General features: G+C 38.2%; 1 protein-coding gene across 4 annotated transcripts in view; it reads right to left on the minus strand.

The window, feature by feature from the left end:
• CEMIP2 (cell migration inducing hyaluronidase 2) overlaps window positions 1–20,805 on the minus strand; it is a 53,086-nt gene that overhangs the window by 16,796 nt on the left and 15,485 nt on the right. For 3 of the 4 annotated variants that reach the window (XM_063421911.1, XM_063421910.1, XM_063421914.1), the window contains 9 exons: window positions 16,927–17,067; window positions 15,801–16,362; window positions 12,472–12,641; window positions 11,160–11,348; window positions 8,325–8,494; window positions 5,598–5,807; window positions 5,006–5,211; window positions 4,371–4,440; window positions 869–997 (listed from right to left, as the gene is read on the minus strand). In XM_063421911.1, the coding sequence (XP_063277981.1) occupies window positions 869–997; window positions 4,371–4,440; window positions 5,006–5,211; window positions 5,598–5,807; window positions 8,325–8,494; window positions 11,160–11,348; window positions 12,472–12,641; window positions 15,801–16,362; window positions 16,927–17,067 (1,847 nt within the window). The remainder of the gene's footprint in view (window positions 1–868; window positions 998–4,370; window positions 4,441–5,005; window positions 5,212–5,597; window positions 5,808–8,324; window positions 8,495–11,159; window positions 11,349–12,471; window positions 12,642–15,800; window positions 16,363–16,926; window positions 17,068–20,805) is intronic. The other variant, XM_063421912.1, reaches the window with a different exon arrangement.

A 20,805-nucleotide genomic window follows, 5' to 3' on the forward strand; every position in this document is an offset into this window, starting at 1 on the left:
TAATTCCAGTCTGAACAAAATGCCCTACAGTCCCAAGCACATTGTTAACACAACTTCCATCAAACATTGCACCATTTCTTGGTATCCCAGACAACCAACTGTTGGGGAAAACCAGTTTCGCCTGGCAAAAAATAAAATCCAATAATGATTCCATGAGGTTTCAGTGGTTAAACTATGAGAATATCCTGCAGTAACCAAACACAAATAAGTATTCATTTAGAGTTAGGTGGCTTTGTAAATGTCATTATATTCATACATACACACAGCAACTAGATTCTAAATGAAATACTTTAAGGATATCAGCTGAAGATGACTTACTGACAACTTTAGCTGAGATATGGAAAAGGTTTAAAAGTCATACTATCAAAACACTCCTCAATTACTGTAGGCTGAGATCTCCTTATGAAAACTGTTGCAAATAAGTGAGCTCCTGAAGGCAATATTAAAGTTTAATCTCTAGCCAGAGACTGTGACTGGTGCAAACACCTGAGACTCAGAAAAATAAGTTGTAGCTACTGCAGCAAGTTATTAGATGAATCACTGCTATAATAAACTTTGATATTTCAAGGGTCAGCTTTCTTTGGAGCAGAAAACAAAGCTGTAAAGAGTAACATCTGAAATGCTACTTCTGAAACCAGTATTTTATTAGAAGTATTAATTGATTTTAGTTGTTTGTGTCTTATGAGGATGTGAAACAGTGAATACTCAAAATGCAACTAGAAAATACACCCATACTCATTACACATTGTTCTACAGTACAGTTTAAACTAGCACAAAATCTATCTCCTACCCAGCTTAAAATGTGAACAGACAAGTTCTTAGAACACTGAGAAATAAAAACTTTTTTTAAAATAACATACTACATTACCTTAAAATTAGAATGAACTCTGTTGTTATAGAAGATTCCTAGGGGTGTAAGCTCTGATTTGGTTTCGATGGCTAAGCTATGAGAATCTCCTGTTGCAACTCTGTGGAATAAATACCATATGCCAGCATCCTGCAAGTAACAAGAGAATACTGTTACTTATAAGTGATTCTGATACTACTATTGGTGCTGATATATATTTTAAAATATAGTCTCCAAACAACAATTTAATCAGTGAAAAGTGGCATTTTGCAGATAAGGCTATATTCTAATGGACTATATAAACTAAAGTGTTTTGCTTCTCAGTGAAGCCATTCAACACCACATATTTAAGATGTTCTAATATTTCAAAGTAGAAAAGTGTCCAAGTTAATGTAACTTCCGCATTTCACACACTAGATTTTCCTTTACTAGTAGATAACACTAATCACAGTAAGACTCTTAAAATCATTCCTCTTATCCTTACTGTTCCAGCCTGTTAAGGTTGGTTCATCTCTGCTCCCATCAAAATTTAAACAGCACAGCCAAAGAAACCCTCAAGAGCTTTCAGAACACAGGAAAAAAAGCACACCAAGAAATCTGGCCCGTTTGGGGCACTGTTCCAACGACATGCAGTAACAATTTTAGTATCTGTTCATTTTCTATACTTCTTTAATATTTCTGCTCTTAAAGAAGCTAGATTTATCTGCTAAATGAGACCCACGAATTTCCCTTTCAACTACAACTGTGTTCGCAAGAGGTGGCATCACAACAACATCTGCATCACAGACACCTACAGACATCAAAACTTGTCCCTGACCATAGGCTGTGTGCCCTTAAAAAATTTTAGAAATTACTCCAAAAGGCACATTAAAAGACTGAAAGGTAGCTAAAGAAATACTGAATGCTCCATCTCACGAAAAATAGTCATCAGCCTTTTCAAGAAACATGGATAAAGCCAATTCACCCTGGCTTAAAAGATTTCATGCGTTTCACACCAAGAATATAATAATTTTCCAATGAGTGCTGGAAATTCCACTTTACAGTAATGTTCCCATCCCAGTGTGTAATGATGACGCACTGACATTTCTGGTGATTAACCATTACAAAGCAAATATGGATTAATGTTCCATTAATAAAAATACCAAAATCTTACCTCACATATAATTAAGTACAGCTCTGTGCTTGGCAGACCCAAATAAATTTCATCCAAAACACCCCCTGATGCTTGAAAAATAGACTTAGATAAACTTAAAAATTTGTTAAGCATCTGCAACCATTCAGAAAAATGAAAAAGGTTGGATTTTTTTCCTGTTCTCTCTCACACACACCACAAAACCAAAGAAACATCTACTGCCTGTACAGCCTTTCAATAGGCTTCATTGCATAATTAAGGACCTGGGGAAAGAATGGATTTATCTGGCTGCTCTAGTTCACACCAGCAAAAGATCTATAGTGCGGAGTCTGTATGAACACAGTTGAATTAGTCTATTTCTATTCTATTAAACAATAAGCTGTGTTCCCTTTATACTAAAGTGTTTACACCCATGCAAGGGACACATATGAGAGTGGCTAAACTTTGTAACAGACAGAATGCTTGCTCCAGTCAGGCTGTCTTGGGTTGAAAAATGTAACCAATAATGTGCATTCTATTTTCATCTGTTGAAACCGCTTGGGAGATATTGCTCTTTATCTCTTGTAACTCTACAGGGGGAAGAGGGTGGATGCCTTCTGTTAATGGGACACCTGATAACACCAGATAAGGCAGTGCCTCCTTATCTCCTCCTCCACCCATTGTCCTCCCGGGGACATCACCTGTGAATGGGCCATTTAAGGCCTCTCACATGACTGATAACATTACTTCATTCCAGTGTGAGGTGCTCCACCCAGTGGGGAGAAGCCAACCATTCCCTACCCAGATAAAATGGAGACACAGGGACCCCAGATGACTCCTCTTTTCCACGAGGTTCTCAGAGGAAGACTGGACTCATCTCACTGCCACTACAGGATCATCTCTACTCCAAGAGAACCACATCTGTCATTTCAGGAGGACTTATTTGGACTACTTCCAACACGCTGGCTGACAGGGTGTCAGGTCGTATTCCTGACTCCGTCAGGGCTCTCTAGAACTTTTTGTTTGTTTGCCTGCTTGGTTTTTTGTATTACTGCATTTGCATTTTTATTATTCCTAGTAAAAAAATATTACTCCTATTCCTATATTTTTGCCTGAAAGCTCCTAATTGCAAAATTGTAATAATTTGGAGAGAGGGGTTTTTACATTCTCCACTCCAAGAGAGGCTCCAGTTTTCCCTGACAGATACCTGTCTTTCCAAACCTAGACACAGGCACATCCTACTAACAAAAGGAAGTAACATCTACTGGGATGAGCTACACAGGCAGAAAAAGACCTTGCAGGACTTAAGCACCAGATCAAAGAAGCAAAGAAGTTGTTTAACATAGCCTGCAACGCCTAAACTAGGTGTATTACATAAAGCAGGCAAAATTGGAAGACTTCGTGTTGGACAGAAAACAACTGGTTTAATTTGGGAGCTGAGACCAGATCCTGCCTAGTGGTAGACAGTCAAGTAGAAAACAAACAAACAGAAAAAAACCCACGACAAATAAAGCAACAACAATCACACAAAAACCAGAACATAATTTTCTGATTTTTTAAATACTCCAGATATTTCAACTCAACTAAGTATTTTAAATCCTATTCTATTTATTAATAACAGTTACCTCCTAATAAATAAATGATTTACTTAGAAATGTTATCTGTTATAGATAAATGTTATCTGTGGCTAAAAATACACAGGCTCACATTCTTCCAAACCAGAGCCTTTGCAACAGCAATCTACGACCTTTCCTATTTTCCATTCCCATTGATCTCTTCATAAAAATCCAATTAAAAACCTTATATATCTCAGCCTCTCATCCAATATGGAACAGACTCCAGCTCCTTCCTCCACAGTATGTACAGCTCTTCATACCACAGGCAGCTATGACAAGATATTTGCACTAATATAAGGTTCAGAACAAGCAAAACCATATCAGCAGTCACTGGCTGGAAACAATTGACTAACCACTGACAGAAAAGAAGTGTTTTAACTATTTCTTACACAGTGAACACCTTTTGCAGTCAATTTTCATTCCAGTGACTACAGCTCTTGCAGAGCTGTCAACTAAACTCATGACAACCTATAGAAAATACAGAATACTTGATATGAAATGCATCAATTCTGTGAAAATAAAAGGATTTATCCATAGACACTAGAAGTACTGCCAGGTCTATGAAACACAAAGGAGAAGAGATCGCCTCTGTTGCAGCCACAACAAAGACTTTCGGCATCACTTAAATGCACACTTAGACATACCCTGCACTTTCAATGCCAATATGCTGCCAAACATAAAAAGATTCACATATAAAAAAAGAAAAATATATGTATATCTGGCATGTAAATGTTACAGATTTTACAAATGCCAGTGACATAAGCTTTTTGTCATTAATGACACCCATATGCCTTACCTGTGAGCCTGCTGCTGCATTATTTATAAGATGGTTGTTTGGATGAGAAATCCAGAAAGTCGACACGGCCCTGAAATATAAACAGAAACAAGTCACTACAGAAAGCCTCTAGCTCCAACAAAAGTATCTTCCCTTCTTAATATGCACATCAGAAAAAGCTAAACTGATGAAGTTTACATTCAGAATACAAATCACAAAACCTTCCACATCTAGAAGTCAAAAATGCCTTTTTTTTTTTTTTTGTTCAGTGCACAGTATTGTATTTAATGTTATGCAGATATCCCATGCAATGATAAACTGTTTTAAGAAGCTTTCGGAAGAAACATGAACCATTCAGAAAAAACAGTGGTGACAGCTTGAGAATATGCATACATTTATGCAGTAGTGAAGATGTTCAACACATTTTTAAGGTACCAAGTATCACAAGAAAGAACAATATTCCTATAAACCATTTTTTTCTTTAATAGGAGACTAAATGTTAATTTTGATTCCTATTCTTTAAATACCAGTACCATGTGAACCACATTCATTAAATTATAGATAAAAATGTTTCCATCTGTATTTTGTCAAGAGATCATCAGCAGTTTAAGTGCTACAGCGCGTTGGGTTTTACTTTTTCATGGTGACATACTCACATGCAGTCTGTGGCTGGCACTGGGACATAACTTCCATATACTTTATCCCTAATCCCAGTACACATGCTGCTGTTTCTGTCTGTAGGTAGAAGAGTGCCTGGTTTTGTGACTAGCCCAAGGTTATGGAATAAAGTATTCCTCTGCTCAATGCCATCTTCTATGAAGAAACAGTGACCTAGTGTGTCATAGCCAATGGTGTCCTTTATCTGTAGAAATACAAGCCATTATGTCAGTAGTAACAGCATTTACTGAGATTTATTTACTATCTTGGCACAGCTGTAAAGTGAAGTGTCAGTATCAGCAGCTCAGAAGATTCAAGCACATGGTTTTATTCATCCCTTACAAACACACTGCTATGTCTGGAGAGCTCAGCCACCTTACAGCAGTCTTACCAAGTAGCTGCTGTAAGAATCTAAAAAAACAGAATGGTGAGAACTGTTAAATTACTGTTTGCAGTAATTTATTTATCCACTGAAATAAGAAAACCATTGCTGAGCATTGGATTTGCAGAAGGGATGGGATTACTTCGGCATCTAAATGTTTTTTATAATATTTATTCCAACATAGTATGTTTTACTCTCCATGCACCTACCAGCAAACCATTAGTTGCATGAACAGTCACACATCTGGAAAAACAGTGATGAATGGAAAGACCTTCCAGATAAGTTTTAAAAGTATATCCTCCCTTTTCATCCACATCCCCACAAAGGTGAAAGTGAACAGGGTAACTTCCAATCTGCTGCTGGCCCATTTGCTTCAATTCCACATAGGAAAGGTGAACAGATGTAAAATTCTTCAAAATCTAAAAAAAATTAAGTCCAAGCTGAATAACCAATTATTTGCTTTTTAACCAATGGAAATTTTAAGTTAATACATCATCTACTCTAGATGTACAGAAACTAGAAGCTAGATGTACACAGTTGCCAAAGGCCAACACAACAAAAGCTAGAACAAACATTACTGTCTTGCTCTACAAGATGCCTTACAAAACTGTATCCTTCATATATAAGTTCAAAATTTGTATCTCCATGTGGCTACAACAGAGGAATTTTCACCAGACATATTGCCACACTTTAGTGTTTAGTCTTTACTAAGTGAGACATTAAATATTCTTACATGTACTGTCCAACCAAACAGAAGTCACCCACATCTGGGTGTGTCTGTAACGAAGCTGCATCAGCACAGTCCACCTGAGACAGGCTTAGATGCATAAAAACCACAGAATAATGCAGATTCAAAGGAACCTGTTGAGATACCTAGTCCAGCTGACAGCTTGGTGCTTGATCAGCTTCATAAGACAGTTGCTCAGCACATTGCTCAGAGAGTATCTCCAGTCACAGAGATGCTCATGTCAATTGGTTCTACCCTTTCATTTTCCAGTACGTGAGCACTATTTGCCTTTTTTTAAGCTAGGTGCCATTGCCTCTTATCCTATTGCTGTGCACCTCCAAGAACTGCTGTGGCCACTCTGAACCCTCACCAGTACCTGAAGACAGCAACAAGATCTCTCCTCTCAGCTCCCTGTCACTCATCATCACACACTGCCACACCACCTTTCCTGGACACACTCCAGTGCGTCTACGTTTTTATTGCAATGAGAATACAAAAGTGGACACTGCACTCCAGAGAAAGGTCTTTATATGAAATTCCTTATAAATATGAAATCACAATCATACAACTTCACAGTAAAGTTACTGTGTACGAAGTAAAATCATAATGGGGTTGTACCAGTAATGCAGGAAAGAGAAAGTATTTTCTTCCACCTAACCTGCTATAAAATTATAAACAAGTGCAACAGCCAAACTGCAAGGAGCTAACCTGAGTCAAAAACCAACCAACCAACCAAAAAAAACCAAAACAAAACAACAAAACAACCAACAAAACAAACCCACCAAAACCCAAACCAAAACAAACCCCACTTCTTTTTTCTTTTTTTTTTTTGTACCTTCATTTCATTAACTTACCTGGACTTTTATCAAAAATACCAATTTTCATAGGGAAACCAGTAATTTTTTTCCCTTCTCCTCTAATTGAACTCCTAAGGTTTGCATACCTAACATATAGAGGGATGGTCCAAACCTGATTGGTTTAGGCAATCTCTAATCTCTAGCTCTTACTGAAAAGCACCAAAACTGCAAACCAATGCTTCTCCTCACTACCACTAAGTTCCCTTTAGGCTACTGAACTAGTGACCAGTAAGAAATTCAGGATGTTCAAAAGCTATTACATTTCTTAACATCTAGGACCATAAGCCAAAAATACTTTCAGTGCTGAAGTCTAGGTTTAGCAGCAGACACTACTACTCAGTCTCCTGGGAACAATTTAACTTTGCTGAGTCAAAATGTTTGTTTTCTCTTCTACCTTCCAGACAACTGAAGGTCTGCTTATTTAAACTTTCGTGACAATCAAGGTCACACTTAGAAAGATTCACAGCTTCTCATGTACTTCTAATGTACTTCTTTCAGTACATTATCTTGAACCCTTGACATCTTGAGTCCACCTACCTTCTTCCACAAAACAAAAGCTGCCACAAAAGGGCTTATTTTCTTTCCTGCTATTATGGCCACCACTATGAAATTAAAATCTATATCCAAATACATGAGAAAGAAATTTAAATAGTGATGACCACATAATGAGCACAAATATATTTGCAATTAAAATCTGAGACCTCAAACTTCTCTAGCATCACTGAAGCACAGTTGATCAAATCTTCATCAAAAATATAAGTGAACACAAGTTTAAATACTAGTTTCTAGAACACTCATTTCTCTCAGCTTTATGTTCGTAATAAAAGATAATTGAAGCAGTTTCTTTATATAACATTAGTACTTTCGGATTTGTAAGAAACTAAATATAAAACCCCACAGTACAAGTCAGTTTCTTCCTCCTCCATGCCTCTCTAGTGCTCAGGTTCAGATGGGAAATCTGAATTAGGATTCAGTGTTCATCACCTAGGGAGGTACAACGACAATGAAAGGAAGGAAGAGAAATACAAGGGAGATCAAGTTTTATTCGGTAATGTTATAGGACACGCATGCATGGATGTCACTGGTTTAATCCCTGCCATACACTGTTACAATACTTGCTGGACATTTCTAGAACAGTTTGTGCATTATATCGCTTCCTTCAATTCTGCAGACTAAGTGTTGAGGAGTTAAATCTTATCTGGGTAAAGCTGAGAACGAAGTCATTTCCACACAAAGCAACTGAATGAATTAATCTTCTGTAAGTTTTCAAATCCTTTGAAGTTAAACATTAACATTTTTGTCCTTAATATGGCTTTATATGACAGAAAGTTGATTTAAAATGTTTTTCAAACCTTGATATGTCCACCAAATGTATCATAACTGAAGAACTGACACTTCTTTTCAAGATAGCAGGTATTTTCTGTCTCCCCCTTTATTAGGATGTTTCTTGTAAGAACTCCAACTTCTGCTCTCATGTCCACTCCATCAATTACTTCTCCTACATGAGGAAACTGAGGATTTTCTGTCCAACAAGTTTTGAAGCAGGATGAAAAAAAGAAAAAAAGTCACCACTGATTAAAACCAGAATCAACTTATATATAAGCAAGGTAACTGCAGCAACAAAACCTGTGTGTTCCGCTTCCTTAACATGCTGGTCTCAGCTTTTCTTATGGTAGATGTATTTTTCATTTTAATAAGAAACTAATCCTCCAAAAATACTAACATTTTATTTGCAAGTGCACTTTAAAGTTTTGATCCAATAGTTTGTGAACAGAATGGGAAAAACCAAAGAGTTTAAATTAATCCAGTGTATCAAACTTTTAGTGAAATATAGATGCAGGCTTGCTTTAAAAGAAAGAAGACGCTGGCTGCTTAATCTGTTGCAAAGACAAATTAAGAACTGAAAACTAAGCCAAAACACTGCTGAAAATGCTGTATTGATCTTCTCCTAAAAGAAAAAAGGACTTGCTTTCCTAACTAAATTTCCTCCTCTTTAGGTAGCTATTCTGAAGATGCATAAACTCAACATTTGGGAACAAAAGAAAGTCTGGTTTTACACCCTTCTTCAAAAATTCAATCAATTTCTCATTGAAACTGAAAAAATTATCTGGTTCTGTAAACCTTAAAAAATGCATTTATGATAACCTGAATACAGACTATCACTATCCCTCCAAGCCTTAAAAAAAGATATAAGCCTAAACTACTACAACACGAAGCAGAACTAAGAGAGATACCAACACTATACCTGTTTCTGAGGATTTAAAAAGACAAGCAATGTCTGTAAATGGGACTGCACTCCTCTCCCTAAAGGCTTGCCTACTGTTTTTCCCTGTATTTGACTAGCAACTCAAGAAATCAAGTGCAGAAAGAGCAACCAGGGCTCCTACAACACAATACTTTTTTATTTTCCTACTATAGAAAGGTGAAACCAGCAAAAAACCTAGCAAAACTATGCAAGAAATAATTCCAAAAGATGGTACGTTCTTTAGCATGTCAAGTTTACCATTACACAGAATATTAATTTACTGTGGAACAAATACGTAGGGTGGGGATTTTTTAAAACTGTATACATTATTACGACAAAGAAAACTATATTAAGGTTGGCAAAGAACCCCAACTGGGAAAGTTGACTATAAGTTCACCTCCTTTAATATTTTTTAATAGTTTAATAGTTTGGCTAGGATTTACTTTAAAAAAAAAAAAAAAAAAAAAAAAAAAGCCAGTATTTTGTATTTTATGCCATATTGTGAATCTTGTGAAAATAGTTTTTTAAAACCTTTAGAAGCATCTGCTTTTTCGCAGCACATGATTTCCAAGATGAAATAGAGTCTACACACCCATTATTAAGTGGTGACAAGAAACTTCTTAAACTTCATACTGCAACCTTACAGTTAAGTTTGCTCTTTAAAGCACTATGCCAAATAAAACATAACATTAAGAACAAAGCCCAGGAAATGTCACGTTCAATAGCACTAAGTTAGCTCTGCAGCTTCACTCAAACTGGTATTCTCTGACGGTATAATCAGGTAAAGGTGGATATGCTTTCTTCATACTTGAGATTTCTCAGTGCAGTAAAACATGCAAACATGCTAACAAATGTATGAGAAGCAAACTTCACTGCCAGAGAGATAGATAGACTGGCAGTCCCTTAAGGCCCAGGTGGACAGGGAAATCTGAGGGTGTTGACAGAAAACTTCCAAGAATGAAGAAGTGCAGTTTGAAGAACAGGAAATTAATGTGCAGAAATTAATGTGACAAAACCATACTGAGAAGAGCACACATGAGCTGCTGCAAACTAACACTGCAGAGCAACACTTGTTAGTTTCTGCAATGGACTGATGCTGCAGCCCACCAGGAGCGAGAAGGGGAGAAGGGGAGCTCCAGACCAGAAGCTGGAGAACACCAGGGGGGAGGGTGGCACCATGGAGCAGGTGTGGAGCAGCAGAAGGAAAACAGAGACACCAGCATAGCTGGCAAGCCAGTCCCCTGGGAGGCTCCTGTGATGTCAAGCAGAATGACTCACATAATAAATAGGAAGTGGTCAACAACATACATGACCATTTACTTGTGCATCACACCCAAAGGAAAAACAGATTGCAACTACTCAGGGATATCCTGTGAGATCAGAATCTTGGAAGGGCCACTTATTTTATATAACCATTTTGTTGGGGAGGTTGTAAAAAGGAGACTAAGAGAAAGGCAAAAAAAAGAAAAAATGTATAAGTTCAAAGATTGATTTTTTTTCCTTCATGTTTTTATTTGTACTTTATTAGTAACAAAAGAAACAGAAAAAATATAATGATAACATTTCAAAGGATGAGAATGACACTAAAGGCAGGGGAAACAAGTAATGATCACAACAGCTATTCGAGTACATATAAAGAGAACTTGTGAAAAGACAGAAAGGAGCCAAGAAAGGAAAACAAGCCTAACTCTACGGGAAAAAAAAATAAGGCATACAATGAGCCTGGGAAGAAATGAGAAAGTAAAGTTAGCATGGTAAGCTGTGAGGCACATCTGTCATACAGAGTCATTTTATAGCAAGGAGAACTAACATCCGTGTATGTGGCAACAAAGCCATACAGAGATTTGAGAAAAGGCTGCTCTTTACTGCTTCCACTGCAAGGGCCTGTCCAGCAGCAATTACATATTTCACACAGATCTTCAAGTGGTGACTGCTCTCATACCTTTGACTTTAACCTGACACTTGGTACACTCTGGGCAGGGAAGGAGGGTGAATTCCTCTGTCTGATACATTGAATAGTCTGTGCTTGCAACCACAATCCTGTCTCCAGGCTCCCAACTACTAACATCATCCAGAAGATTCAGTATTACTCCACCCACTGCTTCCACCTGGAAGCCTGATATTGGGACACCTAATTAAAAAAAAAAAAAAAGGAAATAATGATTATATTCACCTTTAGATGAAACAATTTCCAAGAAAATACTAATCAAATACATATGAGATTTTGCAGGCCCCAAAGCCCTCTCAAGTACAACTCTGTCCTCAGACAAGCCAGTGTGAGATACCTTTACAGCCTGTTTACATATTTGATCTCAAATAAAACAAAGGGAAAACACAGAACTAATGGTGACTGGAATAATCTATGATTTCTTTTTTCTTCAAAAAACCCTAATATCATATGGTAGTAATTTGTAGGTCCAGCTACCTCTGCTTGTTTGAAGTGACATTTTTTTGCCATTTTAAACTGTACAGATGTAATCAAGGATGAGGAAACAAAGTAGAGGACTTTATTTTTTAAGCACAACTGATATAACAGTTTGGCAGACTAAACTGCACACACATAGAATTTCACTGGCTTATGATGAATTTGCATAAGTTCAATTGCTTTTGCTAATTCTAGCTCAAATGCCTAACAAATAAATTTATGACTACCATAAAAACATTTGAGGAAAACACAATAGCTTTTAGTAATTCTAAACAGAAGAAAGACATGATCACCCATAAAAACTCAGATCAAAGACATCTTAAATGAAAAAAAAGTTAATAAAGGATAAAAGCAAGCAAGTGGCAGGTCATCTAGCTTTTTATTCAACTGTTTATCAGAACAGCTGCCTAGAGTTCAGCTAGAGCAACTGAAAATTCTAACAAGAATAAAACATTTATTTTGGCTTTTGCAGTTTTTTCTTTTAGTACCATAATCAACATCTCAGAAGCTTAGATTTAAAACATACATGACTGCCAAATTACTAAAAGAAATTTTAAAAGTGTCAGAACTTATAGGACTCCCATCTTCATATGAATATACTAGAATTTAAGAGTCAATATTATCCTGCTCACATACTGTATACAAACAGAGTGAGAAGATAGACAGTACTGAAGAACTGTGTCCTCCTAGTTCATCCGTAGCAAGAAAAAACAACTTATAGCAGCACTCAAATACTTAAATTGCAACCAGAAGTTCAAGTGAAAAAAAAGCATAAAAAGTACTTTTTTCTTTTTCCCCAACTGTAGGATTTCACAAAACACTTTCCTACCATCATTCCATTCGCTGTAAGCTCTCACAACAAACTTCTGACCATCCACTGTGAAAAACTCTTTTTGAGCAAGAGCTTTCCCACCAGTGCTGTGGTTTTCATAGTTTCTCACTGATTCATTACAGGAAGAATTTCCACCACCTATGACACCAACTAAAGCCCAGGCTTGCCTGTGAAAATCAAAAGTAAATGTTTAAATATAATAGCCCTTCAAAAATTCTTTACAAAACCATGAAAAGACAAGGGGCATAGAAGTCATAAAAAACCCTTCTGCTTGCTCTTCCAAATTAATTTTAAAATGAAACTTCAAAATGTAGAAGGAAATGGGAAGATGTAACAGCAGAGAAAAGTGGTTTAAAACTGGGTGTCCTACACACCAATTAGCAAATACAAGAGCTCTTACTCGGGAAGACTTTCATACACATTTTTGGTAAAACATTCAACCAGATACACATTTTTCCAAAAGCTAATTGCTAGAGATGTGCGACAAAGCCACACAGCATCCTATTCCCAAACAGCTTTAGCAGGGCCCAGGAGGAGCAGGAGTCAGCGCTGATGTTCCTGCTGCCATAGCCCTCTGCCATTCGCCAGCAACACCCCAAAGGAGCAGTCAGGACTCCAAGGGACCATGTGTTCTCCGGGCCAGGAGGGATGGACATAGCCACAGCCACTGGTGCTCACCCTGTGCTGGACAGGCAATAGCTTTTGAATCTTTCAGGATGCTCAGACCCAGAAAAGGAAATGCATGCTGCTACACAACCTTTGTACAATATACCACTGATGTGTGAGTGTTTGAAAATTAAAAGCAAACCATGTGCCACAGAAAACTGCCACCAAGTTCAAAAAAACAAGTTTATTTTGCTGTCCTTTACTGCTCTGTAATGCCATAGCCATGTGTGCAAAGGAAGCAGTCGAGATCATCTATTAAAAAGCCAGACAATTTTGCATCATTAAAGTTGAATCATTGACCCCAAGTGAAAACAGTGTCAGCTAGCTGGACTACAGAGTGTTGCTAATGACTGATTCAAAGGCAGACATTAACCCACATTCAATACAGTTGCCTTTATTTTAACCCTTCTTGATGTTTTTGTTGATTGGGGTCAAAAAGCCAAACAATACCTTAGCATTAACATGTTCACAGGAATAGTACATACTGGGCCAGCTTTTTAGTAGCAGCAGCAAACAAGCTGAACATTTCATATACCGACGTGTTTAATAACAGTTAAAATAAATTTATTTTGATGTATGCTTTGCATTCCATGTGTTGCAGGAAGAACTAGAAGTGGATAGGGCTGTAATGGAGTATTCACCTCCATGCTGACATATTTTTCACTAGCTTTAGAGGTTTAAGAAAATGACCCTGCTTTTCCTGAGCAAGCCATCAGGAGAGCTTCTTGTCTATCTTCCACCGCAGAACAAAAATATTCAATGTGCTTACAGGGCCTTTACTAACTAAGGAAAGTATACAAGAATTAGATGAGCAAAGTGGGGAAAAAAGGTTACTTCTTCCAGTTACAGGCTGAAGAAGCTCCTCATTTCAGACTGGTGTAGAGGTTATGGGCAGGGATAAACACTAGAAACCTACACCTCTCAGGACAGGCTGGGCTGGCTGCACCACAACCTGGGCAATCTGAAGCCACACAGGCTTTGCTGCTTTCAGGAAGTGGTATTGTACTATAGGACATCCAGGTCTTGGAACTTTTGACCAAACTGCTTCAGAGGCAAGAGCATTCCATCACACACCCCTGTGCTTACACAGTCAGTGACACAAATGTACTCCTGACAGGAACTGAGGTCAGAACATGCCATCCTGACTGACACGTCAGCCTGCCTCTGCCAAAGCACAGGGAGGAAACTAACTGGAATCCAGATGTCAGGGGATTGTGAGGGATAAGAATAGAACGGAAAAACCAAATGACCAATTTCCTGGAAAACACTGGACAATACAAAGAAGTTATATAATACCATCCCAACAGAAGCAGAACAACAGACTGACATGCAATTGGGAAACTGGGTATACTTTCCTCTTGTACTGCCAACACAGAATCACAGAATCATTTAGGCTGGAAAATACCTCTAAGATCATGAAATCTAGCCTTTGACCAATGGCCACCTTGTCAACTAGACCATGCTACCAAGTACTACATCCAGTCATTTCTTGAACACCTCCAGGGATGATGACTCCACCATGTCCCTGGACAGTCTGTTCCAATGTTTAATATTCCTTTCCATTAAGAAATTCCTCCTATTTTCAACTGTAAACCTCCCCTGATGTAGCTTGAGATTACACCCCCTTGTTTTGTCACTGGTTGCTTAGGAGAAGAGGCTGACCCCTATCTGGCTTGTACAGACCAATAAGGTCCCTCTGAAGCTCCTTTAGTTCAGGCTAAACATTCCCAGCTCCCTCACCAGCTCTTTATACAACTTACATTATAGACCCTTCCTCAGGTCCATTGCCCTTCTCTGGACATGCTCCAGCACATCAGTCTTTGTTGTAGTAAAAGGCTCAGAACTGGACACAGGACTCAAGGTGTGGCCTTACCAGTGCCCAGTACAGCACTGCCCTGATCCTGCTGGCCTCATTATTGCTGATATTAGCCAGGATCCTCTTGCCCACCTGGGCACAATTCTTTGTGTTGCCCAGAGTACTGCGATCAACCCTCTGCAGCACAAAGCCAAGTTCAGAACATGCACTGCAAAAAGGCATATGCAACAACTGAATGAAGAACAATGAAAAGCAAAATAAGTTTTCTGCTTTAATACCTCCTGTTATACTACTTCTACTGTCTCACCATACAAAATCTAACCAACTGAAAAGAAAGGCCAAAAGATATAGAAACACCTTGTAACTGCATTTGAATTACAAAATAATTTTTTGGGTCAGGTCCTTTGAGAACTCAAAGGAGAGCTAATGTACCTTTATTTCAACAGTGCAGGTATTTGATACCTGATAAGATGTTTGATACCTGGAATTAGTATCCCTTAGAAACAATGTTTTGGGTTGGAACAAACATTAGAGATTATTTAGTTTCACTCCCTCCTTTCCTAAAGTCATACAAAGTAAAAGCTTCACCTAGCAACTGTTACCTATCTTAGTTTAATTTCTAGAAAGAACAGTGAAAGCAAGCAATTATGAGTAAGTAAAAAAGTCTGTCACACAGATACGAGTCTCTGCACTGTATTGCTAACTGCATAGTACTACTGGAGCCTTATGAACAACACCAAGAATTCTCTGAAAACTTTATGAACTGTCAAATTTTAACAAATCCCTCAAAGCAGAATCTGCACGTCATCTTTACTCAGCACAAAAAGGAAAATAAATTACTTACCTGTAACTTAATCCTCTAACAAACTTACTTCCCAGAAGATTTTGAATAGTCACTCTGGTTTCCTCCAAAAGATTTTTAGCAGCTGAATCTCCTACAGCAATAGCTATAATGCGACCAGGATGCCCATTTTTCAGTAAGTTCTGGAGCTTTAAGCTTTCCTCTGCAAATTCATGAGTATCAAACTTCAGCACTTCCAAAACCTCTGCTGTATCCTGATCGATCACTCTAACATTTAGTCCTCGGGAAAAATTCTTTTTAAAAGTATAATGACCATAGGCCAGCCCTGAGAAATATATAGTCCTTGACAGAAGAGTCCATGATACCTTCTGGCGCCCATGCAACTCCAGCGTTCCTTCAGGGCCCACGCCAATAAATTTTTTGCCAAATTCTGGCACATCAGCACCTTCATTTGACTTCCCATACAAAATAATAGTTGCTTTGGATTTATAGCGGCATTTCTCTGCTCCAACATGAAGCATTCCACCATCCTTTATCAGGATAAATCGAGTTCTCAAAGTAATATTTTTAGAACCTTCTTTATCATCACCAAAAACAAGTAAACCTAAAGGAAAAGAAGTATTTCTGTACATCAAAGCAAAATTCACAGAGACTCAACCACATTCTGCAGTAAGAACAACAGAAAAATTACAGATTTATTTTTCAAACCTATGAATTAAGCTATTATGTTATTACATATAATAACATAATACATAATTATAACACATATAATATTTGGGAAAGCAACTGCTACCAAATGTGATTTATATTTCTAAGAATTTGCTTAGAAAAAAGAATATTATTTTTTCTGCCTGTTAGGATTATGAATATACTACAGTTACCATTGGAGGACAAACAGATTTAGTACTACACAGGCTACTTAACAACCTTGTTTTCCTATATTGCACAGGAAACTACATCAGTGCTGCACTGAAAAGATACTATAGCATCACCATAGAGAATTCATCTTTTGAATAATGTACATGACCTGGCAGCAGGCCGAAAAGTAAAAAAGCATGGGATCTGGTCAACAGGCTGCAAGATAAGGTTTCAACATATTTTTATGCAATCACAGAAGTAAAAAATATGCAGGACACTGAAACAAGGTGTTCACTTTGCTATTTCATACCTCCATCCTGTATAACTATAGAGTGTACTGTAGCGTCTGAGCTCAGACGAAACAAATCCCCTTTTTTGATAATAACTCGTTTTTCAGGATCTTTCCCAGGGCTCCAGTTTTTAAGGCGTGGATTCTGATCAGGACAATTCTCTGCAATACAATGTGAAAGCCAACAAACATCATCACATCAATCAAGACGGCATTAGGATGAACACAGCTAAGAAAGGGTCAGTCACCCACAAAGGATTCCCACATCCTTCTGTGCTTTCAATACTGCAGTCATTGAATTTGAATAGCCAAAAAGACACCTGAAAAATGGCTAAAGTCTGACGGGTAGGATGGCATTATTTTACTGAATTAAGCTATTATTAACCACACATAGTTGACCATAGATACTTTTGAATCCCATCTGATTGTTCTCTTACTTGCTAGCCCACCTGTAGTAGATGAGAGGAGATAAGCGGCATGCAGCCACAGAGCAATCACACTGTGCACTGGAAGCCTTAGGCCAGCTAATTAGGCTAACATGGTTGTAAAGCATCTGAGTATCTCACCTCCTTGAAGTCTCAACTCTGTCAGAAAGACTGACCCCTTCTTACTTTTAAGCATTCAAATCATTCTCTCCATGGAAGTTTGCAGCGGGGACAAGGCACCCTTAACAGACAGTTTAAAACCTAAGGCAGTTTCCCAGGAGATGAGACATTTGGCTCTAACTGAAACATTTGTATCCCTTAGGAAGTCAGCTTAAGTATCAGGCTACAAACTACAAACAAGCAGAGATACATTCAGACCTTGCTGAAAGCCATGGCACTACACAGGCTACAAACCGAGCTACGTGGCTAGAGAAGGAGAGACAACAGCAAGAACTGAAAGGCTTGTATGATTTCAGATGAAGTTATAGCAATGCAGTATTTATACCATGCACCTCTTTAGCATATTAAGCTTCTGAGTAATGTGGAAGCATAGACACACTATAAAAATTGGAAAGTATATTCCTTGGATTATCTTTCCAAAATTAAAAAGACAGTAAAAAAGTTTTCCTATGCAAAAGGCAGTAAAAAAGTTGCAAAAATAAACATGGTAGCAACTGAGGTTAACAGCCAAAACAGCCTTTTCACATCCTATCTTCTGAAGAAATACACCCATACTTCTGAAGTGCTGCTTCGGAGGCAAAAAGCTATCAGAAATAGTCCATTCTTGCAATATATAAAGAAACCAAAACCTATCCAGAAGTTTAATACAAGCCAGCCTTAGTGTTGCTAACAGAAATGTTTTTCCTTCGGTATTAAGTCTCCACATTTCAAACCCCTCCCAACTCAGGAAAGCCACATAAACCAAGATTTGACTACCAGTGGGGAAAAATTAGCGAAGTGCAGAAAGGGTAGAAGACATACAAGTAGTATTATGAAAATAAAAACAAAATAAAATCTTTTGTGAGGATCCTATGGAGACAGCTTTTAGAAAATGTAATTCAACATAAGGGAAAGCCGAAATCCAAGGAGAACTGCAATCAGCAAGACTGCTGAGCACCAGATAAAGGCAAGTCTACTGCCTGACTCATGCAGAGGCCCTAACCCCTTTTCCCTAGACACCACACACACAAGCACTGTGAAGAAACACTTATTTCCTGGCTGGTAGCAAAGGGCAGTGTGAGGAAACCATGAGTCAGCAACCTGATGACTTCTGATTAGTGTGATTCACAGAAGAACAGATCTAGTGACCATATATTTTTCTGTTGAATCAGAAAGAGGATGTATAAAATAGCAACTGAAAGAAATTGTAATTTTAAAATCTATTGTACAACACAATCCAGGAAGCCATCAGAACAAGAAACGGGCACTCCTATAACACTCCTATAACACTCCTATAACACTCCTATAACACTCCTATAACACTCCTATAACACTCCTATAACACTCCTATAACACTCCTATAACACTCCTATAACACTCCTATAACACTCCTATAACACTCCTATAACACTCCTATAACACTCCTATAACACTCCTATAACACTCCTATAACACTCCTATAACACTCCTATAACACTCCTATAACACTCCTATAACACTCCTATAACACTCCTATAACACTCCTATAACACTCCTATAACACTCCTATAACACAGTGTACCCATGCTTTTGGGCACACTGGGTCAACCTTTCGGCAAGCAGTTCAGATGTTTTTAGCAAAAGTATTTTGAAATTCTCCCTTAGCAATTGTGGTGGGCTGCATGAAAACATCAAATATTTAGAACTTCACCATATGTTATCTCCAAAATTGCTAAGTAGATTTTACAGACAACAGTTACTGCCTTTAGAATTAAAGATAAATAAAAACAGAAGTACAGACCAGAAACCATTAGGTAGTGATGACCTTGCCAAATTTAGCCACTCATGTTGAGAATTTTTCAAGTCAAGCCTCTGCTTCAAAACATTTCTGTAAAAATGTGTCAGTGTTCCTTCAGGTTTAGTGGCTTCTATTAGAGCTGGGGGGAGAAGTAAAACTTCTGCAAGTGGTGGAGGAAAAGTACACCATCCCACCCACAAGAAAGCATCCTGATCAAAAAACCCCAAGGCTAAAACCTTAAATGGAGCAAGCATATGAAATTTGACAGGAGAAAAAGACAGGCAGGGAACAGTTCTCAACATACAACTAAATAGTTACTTTCTACTTGTTTAGACATCATGTCTGGAACTTGTAGGGTCTGGAAAAAGTTATCAGTATTATATCATGCTCAGCAGAAGTTTATCAGACTTTGGCAGCTAAATTTTCTGAGGATCCTGTTTACTCAGGGTAAGGTCCAGCTGAGAGCCGCAAGAGTGAAGAACTTTTCCCTCTCTCACCAGCTTGTCAATCTGACCCTGCATCAGAAGCCTGAGGAAATGGGGAAGGAAATTGTATTTACATTGCTCTCCCTGACCTCCAGTGTTCAGGACTCCTTAGATGAGTCAGGAGCAGATGTCAGGAATACAGAAGCAAGGAGGAAAAAGAAATCAGCTGACAATCAGGAACAGAAATGCTGACAAACAGCATCTTTCCTTTGGGGAAAATATGGTGGAGGTTTAGAATTTATGCGCATTTACTACCAAGTGTCACATTCCTTCCACTGACTTTTAAACAGCCAGTAAAAGTTCTGACAATATGGATTTTCAACTAGCCCTGAAGAAAAACACACCTAACTGAAACCGGTGTTGTTTTCTGCAGTACCACACGTGTTTTGGTTGGAGCTATTACACACATCTTAATGCACATTAACATGTCAACCTGTTGGAGAACTTTTGGCAAGTTTCTGTGACAACCATACTGCAAGATTAAAACATCAGCCAGGCTTTCCTTAGTGCCTGTAGTTGTTCCTGTTGTGTCAGAATTTCACAGCATTACAGAATGAACACGGCTGGAAGGAACCACAGTAGGACACCTGGTCCACCCTCCCTACTTAAGCAGGCTCATCCCAGAGCACATTGCACAGAATTATGTCCAGACAGTTGTGGAGTATCTCCAGTGAGGGATACTTCACAGCCTCTCTAGGCAATCTGTTCCACTGCACGGTCACTCACATAGTAAAGAAGTTCCTCCTCATATTAAGGTAGAGCTTCTTATTAACTCTTGTCTTATTGCACAGCACCAAGAAGAGCCTGGCTGCACTCCAAATTTCAGAGTGTTAAATGGGTAAGTCATCCTCCAGTCTCCTCTGGAATTTGTCTGTAACAAAAGTACTTACTGCATATGTACCCATTACCAGCAATCTGTATCATAACAGAGGAATAATCTTCCATTTAGCAGTCCCTAAGGTTTTGTTATTTTCCTTCATAATTATTAGGAAAGCTCAGTAACTTCACCCAAGGAGGTATACCAGCAAGCCACCACCAAGAGCACTTTAGTTGG

This window comes from Prinia subflava, chromosome Z (assembly GCF_021018805.1).
Source record: "Prinia subflava isolate CZ2003 ecotype Zambia chromosome Z, Cam_Psub_1.2, whole genome shotgun sequence".
Taxonomy (NCBI): domain Eukaryota; kingdom Metazoa; phylum Chordata; class Aves; order Passeriformes; family Cisticolidae; genus Prinia; species Prinia subflava.